The sequence below is a fragment of the Sinocyclocheilus anshuiensis genome, unplaced genomic scaffold (genome assembly GCF_001515605.1).
Source record: "Sinocyclocheilus anshuiensis isolate Anshui unplaced genomic scaffold, SAMN03320099.WGS_v1.1 scaffold496, whole genome shotgun sequence".
Taxonomy (NCBI): domain Eukaryota; kingdom Metazoa; phylum Chordata; class Actinopteri; order Cypriniformes; family Cyprinidae; genus Sinocyclocheilus; species Sinocyclocheilus anshuiensis.
This window is the reverse complement of record NW_015555736.1, coordinates 578,992-590,626: the sequence shown is the minus strand read 5'-3', so window position 1 is coordinate 590,626 and position 11,635 is coordinate 578,992. Positions and strand designations below refer to the sequence as shown.

At 37.2% G+C, this 11,635-nt stretch overlaps 1 protein-coding gene across 3 annotated transcripts in view; it reads left to right on the top strand.

The window, feature by feature from the left end:
- The window catches only part of lrch1 (leucine-rich repeats and calponin homology (CH) domain containing 1), a 57,209-nt gene that overhangs the window by 42,748 nt on the left and 2,826 nt on the right, over positions 1-11,635 (top strand). For all 3 annotated transcript variants that reach the window (XM_016466602.1, XM_016466603.1, XM_016466601.1), the window contains 3 exons: positions 3,724-3,833; positions 4,064-4,201; positions 5,265-5,342. In XM_016466602.1, coding sequence (XP_016322088.1) covers positions 3,724-3,833; positions 4,064-4,201; positions 5,265-5,342 — 326 coding nt within the window. The remainder of the gene's footprint in view (positions 1-3,723; positions 3,834-4,063; positions 4,202-5,264; positions 5,343-11,635) is intronic.

The window sequence follows — 11,635 nt, the reverse complement described above, 5'->3', positions numbered from 1 at the left end:
TTCGCCCCCCAGTGGCCGATTTCTTTCAAAATTCTTACAGACCTTTAGGGCCATGTGTCGAACATGCCCACCGAGTTTCGTTCCGATCGACCTCCGTTAACCCTGTCAAATAAGTGCTTAAAAGATTTTGGCCAATGGTGGCCATGTTTTTTGAGATACGCGAATGTCCTCATAGTCACTTGTGCCCAATCAGTGTCCAGAGAATATTTCTGCAGTGGTTTGGTTCCGATCGGGCGAAAAACCTAGGACTAGTTCGCAAAAGTAGGTTTGGGATATAGGTCAATTTTACGGAAAAACCGTGCGTCCTAGAGAAAATCTGTCTGACTCCAACGGTTGACCCAAGGATCGCAACGATGTAAAATTTTTGAGTCTACGATAAAAGGTGCACGAGTTAGGGCCAAAAATGTCTGAAATTTTTGTTTTTTGCGCTGTAGCGCCCCCCTTTGACCGATTTGGGTGAGTCTTTGTCAGAATGTCCCCTCAGGGAGCTCTACCTTCTGGCCAAGTTTCATCTCTCTACACCTTACGGTTTGGTCTGCACGATCAGTTTTAGCGGAGAAAAATAATAATAATAAAAAAAATTCTAACAATTACAATAGGGTTTCAGCACTGCGTGCTTGAACCCCTAATTATGTCTAAAATATAAGTCACTTATTGCTTTACTGAACTTGTATAAAATTATTATTAAATGTGTTCATGCTGATATCTGCAGAAAAACTCTTTGTGTGATATAGATTAAGTTAACTATATTCAATTATATAAATATAAAAAGCATACAAAAGCATTTTTGCCGTCTATAATTTAGAATGCCTGGAATTTTGAGTTTTAATAGATTAATAAATCAACGTGCGTGCACTCTGTGTGATTTGGTGATTACCTAGTAACCTAGACGTTACTTGATAATGTCAGATCGCATTATTACTTTGTTACAATACACCACTGCTCCCTACTGCATAGCAACACTCTGGCAACCACCCACAGTACCCTAGCATGATGGCAGCAGATTTTGCTTGGGCAAGCATTACTCTCATTATCCTTAGGCAATGTAGACATTTAGTCTGTCCACCTTTTTTTTCTTCTTTTAATGCTTTAAAATCAAAATTTAAAAATGACACTTCTTTTTCAAAGATGGCTGAATACATCAGCCTACTTACTGACTGACATTTCCTATTTGGCTGAGAGAATTTTAATAATTTTGAAAGTTCAGATGTGGAAGAAATGCTTTAAGAAATAAGTATGGTTCACTAGCAGCCGGTGAAAGTTGAAAAATGAAAGATTTGTCAACATATACTCACCCTCATGTCATTCCAAACCTGTATGAATTTCTTTCTCTTGCACAAAAAGAAGATCTTTTGAATAATGTTGATAAACAAACAGTTTTGATGACCATTGACTTCCATTGTATGGACAGAAAAAAACGCATGAGACATTTCTCAAAATATCTGTCATGTTCCACAGAAGAAGTAAAGTCATACAGGTTTGGAACAACATGAGGGTGAGTAAAGGATGACAGAATTTGCATCTTTGGGTGAACTGTTTCTTATAGCTTTAGCTTAGTCTTTTAAAACACAGGAGTGAGATAGGGGATGTGGTTGAGCTGAAATTTGGGGTGGCCCAGTGGCTTTAATTAGAGCTGTGTGTATTTATAGAGCTGCTATTTTGAAGCATTAGATAATGACCCCAGAGGGAAAATCAGACCTCCATTTAAGTGGAGATGCTTTCAGAGGATGAACAACTAGACATCTGTACTTACTCATTGTCTTGCGAGAGAGAAAGAGGAAGAGGGAATGATGGAACGAGAGAGCAGTTTACTAATGATTAACTCTGTACTAATGGTAGTATTGAACTTTATATTAAACTTTATTGAACCCATATGGAATCTGGCGCCTTTTTACGGGATCTAAACAAATTAATCTGTGAAATGTTTACTACTACACTCTTATCGGTAGATAAAATCATAATCAGATTAGGCAAACATGCACTTTATGAATGCCAATGTGTTCAGATTCTACAGAGGTTTATTTCTGTCCACAAGAGAAATACTACTCCAAAACTTAGAGAATTTGTAACTTCCTGTTGGACGTCAGAGTTGTCCATTTGTCTTTAAGTGCACTTATTGTCAATACATTTCTGGAATACTTGCTGTCTCTTGCACACAATGTAACAGTAAACACTTGAAAGAGTCTTATTTTTGCCAATACAAAGTTGGTTTAGGATGTGTGCTGCTCTTAGAGTTTAGAGATGTTGAGACAGAAATAAAACGTGAGAGAAAGACACTTCGCTTTAAAGCTAAATTGTTTAATTTGTGTCAAGCTTAAAAAAAATGACTGTTTTCAAACAGCTTTCCCCAAACACAACCCTGGGTTGCTATTGGTGAACAAACAGATAGCCTCGCCCCCAAACTCACACCATTGGTTGAGCCAGTGTTGCTATGCTAGGCTGGCAGAAAAAGGAGAAGGTATGGGAACATAAATATTACATACTTTTAAGTAATTAAATGTACCCTAAAACACAGACTTGCCCCAGAAGCATGAGAGGTGACTTTTCAATAGACTCTTTTTCACCATGTCACACACACATTTAACTATCTAAGCTATTTAGACATCTATTGTTTTTATATACTGATACTGGGAAGTCGTGGCCTAATAGTTAGAGAGTCGGACTCATAACCCAAAGGTTGTGGGTTCGAGTCTCGTACCGGCAGGGATTGTAGGTGGGGGGAGTGAATGTACAGCGCTCTCTCCCACCTTCAATACCACGACTGAGGTGCCCTTGAGCAAGGCACCAAGCCCCCAACTGCTCCCCGGGCACCGCAGCATAAATGGCTGCCCACTGCTCCGGGTGTGTGTTCACGGTTTGTGTGTGTTCACTGCTGTGTGTGTGCACTTTGGATGGGTAAATGCAGAGCACTAATTCCGAGTATGGGTCACCATACTTGGCCACATGTCATGTCACACTTTTTGATAGGTATAAATAATATATTCTAACCCTAACTTTCTTCATTTATACAATTGGGGAAAAAATACTTTGATTTTATACTATTTTTACATTTACCTGACAGATTAACCTCACTTTTGGGTACAAATTTGTACACACACTAATTTTTTTCTAATGCTGCTCAGAGATGTCTAACGTGTGCTTGCTGTTTTACATCAGTGTCCAAGCACAGAAACACTGCTCCAGGGCTTTTAACTGTGAGACAGCAAAAAGAGGGAGGAATGTTCTGGAATAACATACTTTTAATGTTCCCCACATACTGTCCTCTTTCTTTCATTTCTTCTCAGGATGAGAGGTTATGCAACTACAGAAACACTCAGATGTGTGGAATGAAGCATTGTGTTCTGGTCTTTCTCAATCTCCCTCTTTCTCTCATGTCTAGAACTCCCCCTTGTGGAGAAATATATAATAAAGACTATCAGCTGTCACATAAGGACAGCGTCTCATTCCCTTAAGAATTCAGGATATTCATTGTGATGTAAATAGACAATAAAGGCAGCTTGTCATTTAAAAGTAACAATGGCAACAGTAATAACATTTGATTACTGTTTAATCCTCTTCATATCAAAATTGACACTAACCTAAAGTTTAGAGTTTTGGGATATCATGATGGATGTGACGTTAAAAGAAAGTGATTAAATGAGAGTGAGTCTTTATGCATGTGAGAGTAAGACAGGAGATATAATGTGCTCTGTGCAGACTGGTGACGCTTCAATTGTGTGACAGTGTTTTTCAGGACGCACAAGACTCTGGAATCAGTGGATCCTCAGTTCACCATGAGGAGAAAGATGGAGCAGCTCAGAGAGGAGCTGGAGCTCATAGAGCAACTACGAGAGGTATGCAAACATACTCACACAGAAGCCAAGTATGTAAATTAACTATATAACACTTTTCAAACAAAAAGAGATTTTGTAAAGCAATAGATATACTGTTCAAAGTGAAAAATACCTTTTTTGTCAAATGTTTTAAGGGTGGCACAAATATCCAAAATATTTTTTCTAAATTTTCACTAAAATATTTGTATGAAAATGTTTTACTCATATCCCAATCATGTTGATTTTTCCAGAGTATTGAGAGCAGACTGAAAGTAGTTCTTCCTGAAGATCTGGGCTCTTCTCTCATGGATGGGGTCATGCTTTGTCACCTAGTCAATCACATTCGGCCGCGTTCAGTGGCCAGTATCCATGTACCATCCCCTGCAGTGGTGAGTCATCTCTGAATTATCCACACATTTACATAAACACTATAAACTACAGAGTTCAGTTATATTTCTAAATATATTTTTTAAGTGTTTGTGTTTACTGTTTACTTAAACAGTAAAGCCCCGTTCACACCAAGAACGATATTGTCTGTTTATTCTAAGCGCACGCACGTCTGCCGCTTTAAATTCTCGAGCTCATTACAGCAGGATGGATTCTGATTGGCTGTCAATTTTTTTATCGTTCATCAGCTGGAGAAAAATCGTTTTGAAAGTGATTCCAACGATATCGTTTCTCTTTGTCTTTATCGTTATAGTTGTGGTGTGGACTCTGCTATTCTTTAATATTGAGAACGATTTTTAGAACTATATCTTTATCGTTATCTTTATCGTTATCGTCCTTGGTGTGAACGGGCCTTTATATTGTGAAATACTATTATTTAAAATAATTGTGAATTGTATCATTTTTAAAAACTTTTCTATTTGAACATGTTTTAAAGGGGTCATTGACTGCCTCTATTTTTTATTTTGTACTGTTCTCTGAGGTCCACTTATAATGTTATCAAGATTTTTACATCAAAAAACATAATTTAGAAGTAATAAGCTATTTTCTGTCCTGTTTTTGACCCCCCTCATCAGAATGCTTTGTTTGAATAGGCGTGGCGGATTGTAGACTCGGAAGTAAACACCCACTGCTATGATTGGCTAACAGTTGTGTGTTTGACAGACTACGTCCTTCACAGATTGATGCTGCCATTTGGGTTAAAAATGCATAAATACTCAGTACATATCATTCAAACGATATGTGAAAAGATCAAGGGAATTTTGGTTTCTCAGTTCATGAGCCCCTTCAGTTGTATTTTATTCATGTAATGGCAAAAAACTTTTGATCAGTTTAATGCGTCCTTGATGAATAAAAAAAAAAAAAAAGATAATTTCCTTACAAAAAAAAAACCTTTGAATGATAGTGCATGTGTTTGTTAGCCTGAAGTTTGTTAACCTGTTTTTTTCTCTCTCTCTCTCTTTCTCTCTTTTTTGACATCTGTATATGGATACATTAAACCTTCAGCCTAAGCTTAGCATGGCTAAATGTCGCAGAAATGTTGAAAATTTTTTGGACGCCTGCAGGAAAATGGGAGTCCCTGAGGTGAATATTTTTGATTTTTTTTAAATGCCAAATGAACTAGATCTGTTTCTCAAGGGCCACTGTTTGTACAGGTTTTGCTTTACTAGTCTCTTATGTGCAGTCCTAAACTAAAAACATTATTTACTGGTATTGGTGGTCAATAAGAACAATTTATCACACTGTTGTTGTCCGGGTTATTATTTATTTTAAATATATTATAATAATGTGACCTTGACAAACATTGTCTGACAGTTTCTGTCTTTCCCCATATTTCCTACATAGAATAATACTCTGCGGTATTAGCGCCAATTGAGCTGCTTTGCATTTAAGGCAATTTCTACTTGTTCTTATCCGGTGAAAGATTCCCTGTAAAGCTGATTCTCAGTCTCAGTGAAGTGTACTGCTAATGGGGATTTCCACCGAATTTCCTGTTTAATTTAGAATCTGAATCCCAGTCTGGAAAACCTGCCGGTTAGTTTCAATTAGTTTTTCTGACAATAAACCTGTACACACAGCGTTCCTTGAAAACAAATTCTGGTAAAATACATGTTATTACTTGACTGATTTTGTTCATTAGCCACCCCTAATCTGATTGGTTGAAGCAGCTGAGATTGCCTCACACTGCTCTCTGATCAGTCACGCCCTTGAAAACGTTTTGGAGACATTTCTGCCTTGTTTATCAGCTTCAAGAAACTTCTGGACCTTCTCTGGTCAACAGATGTTGGGAAAACTGATCATAGAACAGCATTTAAAGGCACTTTCTTCATATAACCCTACTAGAGCTGCATCATGGCGTTGTATTAAGATGTTATCATCATGGCTTTAGGCTTCATCATCCATTTCTAGGGCTCCATTCCATCCTGTTAATGGCTCTGACCTGCTCTCTGATAAATGATCATGTTTCCTTGAGCTGTGACAGAGAAATGCAGTGTACTGATAAACAGAAAACGGAACATAATATATGAGTGGAAAGAATTTCTGTGTAAATTGTTCATGAAACCATTATTTCATCAATTCAGTGTGACAATTTGCGTAATATATTGTCCTATCCAGATAAAGCTAGAAGCAATTACAGCTATCACGTCCATGAAAATCTTTGTATGTCTTAACTAGCCACAACGAGCACAATGTCCACGTTCCCTTGAAACATGGACGAAATGTCAATCAAGTGAGGGTTGTTGGTCAATTGCATAAACTGTTTAGACTAGTCTTAAAAAGTTAGTCATCTAATTTTTTTTCTTCATAACTTTTTTAATTCAGTTTGTATAGTACTTTTTACTTCAAAACTCAAAAACGGTCTATTTTATGTATTAGGGTCTGAGATGTGGGAACGGTGAAGAGAGAGGGCAAACATTTTTGCATTTTAGGCCAGCATTGCCATCTAATCAGCCAATATTGTCTTAAATAGACATAGCACTGCATAGCACTTCATCTTTTATAACATGGGATTTTGACCAAATATATTCAATCTTGATTTTTGTCAAATGTTGCAACAAGATGTTAAAAAATGTTTCTTTTTATTGTTTTGGACATATAATGTAATAAAAATATTTAAAAAGACCTTAAAGTAACTACAAATTAGCAAATATCTTTAAAAGAAATTCTGTGGGGAGCATGCCCCCGATCCGCGCAATGTTCTCACCTTTTTTTGCATCTCTGTTTGCTGGTTAGGTATGATTTGAAGCATGGCTGCTGGTTTGAGCTGCTTTAAGCTGGTCCTTAGCTGGTCATGAGCTGGTTTAAGCTGGTCCTTAGCTGGCCATGAGCTGGTTTAAGTTGGTCATGTGCTGGTCATGAGTTGGTCATGTGCTGGTCATGAGCTGGTTTAAGCTGGTCATGAGCTGGTTTAAGCTGGTCCTTAGCTGGTCATGTGCTGGTCCTGAGCAGGAACTAGTTGCTTAGGACCAGCACATGACTAGCTAAGAACCAGCTTAAACCAGCTCAAATCAGCAGCCACGTTTCAAAACATACCTAACCAGCAAATGCTGGTTTTTCAACAGGGATCAATAGCCTTTCTAGAAGGAACCCAGATGTTGTCTTCTGCTTTACGTGTTGAGCTTGATCCAAGCCATTTATAACAGGCTGTTCTGATTAGCGTGTCGTACAGGAAGCTTTTAGTTGTCATAGCTTGTGTCTGTAGTAGCAGCAGCTACTACGAGTCTGCATGGCGGCTAGTTTTGTCACCATTTGTCTTGTGTTTGCTATCCTGATAGCTGATCTTTATCAAGCTAGTTTATTCTGTTAGCGTGTTTAGGGCTAAATGTGGCAGGCCTTGTTTGTTCGGTAACTTCTGGTTTAGATCATTGCCTTGTTTATCAACTTAGTCTAGTTGGTGAGTTATGCAACAGTCTAGCTTGACCTGCTCTGCTCTTTACTGGTTTTGCAGCTCTCTTGCTTTGTATCATTTTTAACGGCTGTAGCTTGACTTGTGCCTGGCATACGCTCACTACTGCACATCCGCTAAGCACCATGTCACCTGTGCACCTGCTAACAGCATCTGCCCCAGCACACCTCACACCAGCCACAGCTGCCTCCTGAACGAGAGACAATGACTGACAGTGTTCAACCAAACTGACAGAAAACTCTTTTTCAGAAGGCAGTAAGAGGGTCGTTCTCAGAAAATGATGCCATTTGTGCTTGAAAGTCTGAGGGTTTGTGTTTTCACTTCATTTTATAGGGTTAAAAATATGATTTGGGGAAGAAAAAAAAAATGATTGAATGAAAAAAGTCATTCATTAAAAATAAGTCACACTTTATTTGTTACTAAGATTAGATGACCACGTTCAGGTTATTAGTCAATATTAGTTCAATGGCCAATTTTTTAATGATCACAGAAAGTTTATAATTTATACATTCAGATATCATATTATTATATACTCTACTATTTAAATGTTTCGGGTCAGTAAGATTTTTTTTAAAGAAATGTATTCAGCAAGTATGCATTAAATGTATCAAAAGTGACAGTAAAGACATTTACAATGTTGCTGTTCTTTTGAACTTTCTATTCATCAAAGAATCCAGAAAAAAAAAAACATTTGGTTTCCACAAAAATATTAAGCAGCACAACTGTATATATATGATAATAAGAAATGTTTCTTAAGCACCGAATCAGTATATTAGAGTGATTGCTGAAGCAAAACTAAAGTATTTGCACCACACCACATTATTTAGACAATATTCTTGTTCTTTGTATTGTCCTTTCTTGTCCTATTTTCTTTAAAAAAAAAAGAATGACTGTTTTTGTTTCTATAAAATAGATGAATTATTGAGATTGGCAAAACTTATGTGTGTGAACAAATAATTGAAAACCTGTAATATACACTTACCTCGGTTTGAACCATCTGGCCAACAAAGACAGAAATATTATAATTTAATTTCCTTAAATATGTCAGAAATATTTTTTATAAAGAGGGAAGGTGTAACTGGTTGACCAGAATACTGTATAACTCATGTATTGGTGATGAACGAGGACATTTAATTGACAGATGTTTTGATGAAAAACACTTTTTAAAAAAGTAAATAAAATTCTTCAAATTTAAATTGTCTCAGTATACGCTAAATTGAGTGTAACTTTAAACAATGCGACTTCAGTATCTTGTTAACTACATTATCAGTAAAGTAATCATGGGAACACATATTTATTACACAACTGGAACCGTTTCCTGAGAATGATCCACAATTCTTGCCGTTTGTTGAGCTCATTTTACCTTTGACCTTTATCACTGTCTAATCACCTTCCTTATCTTTCTCTGGTGCCGGACGGATGATCTCTCCTTTTCTCATTTCCCTTCTTATTTGCTTTTGTTCTCCCTTTGTTTCTCTCTCCATCCATTCCTCATTATAAATCCATTCTCTTCTCCTCTTCCTGATTCTCTTTGTCATCCCCTCCATGTTTTTAATATCTCTCAGTCATCTCTCTGTTTGGCTTATGACGTTCTGCAGTTTAACCTGCGTCCGCTCTGGGCCGTGGTCGCAGCCTTGCTCATGGTGGAGAGCACAGGAACAAGGCAGAAGGAAGGAAAGGTGGAGAGTGGCAGGGAGAAAGAGACAGAGGTCAAGAAGCTTATCCCAGAGTCCACTCAGACTCCACCCCCTTCCTGGCAAATATGGGATCTGATTGGCTCAAGTCTGCTGCACGTTTTCTGTCTGGTGATGCTGTTTGTGGCCTACAGCTGGAGCGAATTTAAGTAACATACATGAACTAAAAACACACAAGTAACACATTATATCATTTACTGGTCCTTGAAAGCACATTGAACAGCTGGCCTCACTTAAACGAATAGTTCACCCAAAATTGGAAATTCTGTCATGTATTCACCCTCAAGTTGTTCCAAAGCTGTATGAGTTTCTTTCTTTTGTCTTTTGTGGAACATAAAAGAAGATATTTTGAGGAATGTGGCTAACCAAACAGTTGTGGTCTCCACTGATTTCCATAGTATTGTTTTCCATACTGTGGAAGTCAATAGAGACCAACTCCAACTCTTAAGTAAATGATGACAGAATTTTCATTTTTGCGTGAACTATCCCTTAAAATGAGCACTGCCTGGAGGAAAAATATGTGTCCGTCAGTCGGAGCACATTTAGTTGTATGTTTGATGGATAGTTTCATATGTTTGACCAACCCTTACATCTTGACTTACATACGTGACACCAAACAAAACACCATTTTTGTTAGAACAACATGTGCTCCAGCAAGAGATTTAAATGTTTTCATGTTTGAGTAAGTGTTATTTATTAGTTGGTGAATAACATATTTATTAGTCCTTGCAAAATGCTAAGGAAGCCTTCTTTAAACAGACTTTTTACAAACATTTACGCAGGAGGTGCACTGAGCACTTTAATAAGGAATGACGAATGGCCACATTCTCACTCACTTCCACCTCTGTACAAAACTTGTTTCAGAAAGTTCAATCTCAGCAGTCATAATGCTGAATTTTGTTGGATATTACATATATAAACAATAGAATTGGTATATTTATTAGCATCTGCATGACAAAACAAAAATAATACAAACGGATATGGAGGTCTTGCCTCATGCCAGTCATGCCAGTGATCAGCAATATATCTACAGGAATCAAGCGCACATTTGGTCTGCTTCACAGAAACAATTTGCAGATAATAAATCAGGACACTCGAGTTAGTGAAGGCCCAGATGCCATTAAAGCAAAATGATAGCTCTGCTTTGCACAGAAGTCTTGTACGGTGAGGTTAAATCTGTGATTAAAAACATTTAATCATTAGCATAAGGGCTAATTTATCTGTTGGATGTAAAAAAGCAGTTTTGGTTAAGAGTGTTTTTAAGAGCATGATATGTTGTTGTTTAGATTGGGAATTATTAAATATCCTGCACAGTCATTGTAAATGATTGCATTGTTATTTTACCCAAAACGCCATCTATAGGATGAAATAGGACTAATGAATTGTTGGTTTAATTTCCTGTTCATTAGTGAAACAGAATGACAAACAGAGTGAACCAAATCAATTTTTTAATTAATTTAATAAGCCACAGTCCACAGCAATGTGACTAACTCGAATCGAACAATGAGGAATAAAAGCGTCGGAGAATAAAATCTAATTCATGTATTCTATCAGTGATCTGTCATAGAGGCCGAGGTGGGTTTTTAAATGATGAAATATCAGATTAACGCAATTTTAATAATTGAGTTATCCGTGTAGTGGTTGCATGTAATTTACTGCTGTGAAGGTCTGAGGTGGAGAACGGGTCTCTTCTGATTGGATCCGATTCTATTCTAGGTTCCGATCTTTATCTCACATAATAGAATGACCTCGTTTATCTCATCACAGATAAAAGAAATCTTTAAAGGGAGCTGTTAGTAAATGAGCAGACAGCGATGTCACTGAGGCCTCTTGACATCACTTCCTCAAACTACAGAATACTTTGCACCTTATCGGCGTGATCACAGCAGTTATAATTGGCATTGCTTTCATCATCCAGTTTGACAAAAATAAATGCAGTATTGACTGTTCAGGACTTTTTGTTCAGTATCATTTCCCAGTTATTTGTAAAAAAGCTGCAAGATGCAAAAAAGTGTTTGTATTGCTTAAATTAGATTGCGTGGGTTCCTCTGACGGTTCAGCTGCTTCTGTTTGTTCAGCTCTAGACTTCTTGAATAGTGTTCAGTGCTGCTGCTAGTGGACTTTGTAAGGCTTTGTGGATTTTATGACCCTGTAAATGAAAAGGAATAAATGTACAGTTTGGGTTGTTTTTCTCATCTTTGTGTTTCTTGAAGACATTTTTTGTACTTTTTAGTTCATTTTTAAGACAATAGACCACAGTTCAAATGTATGTGGGT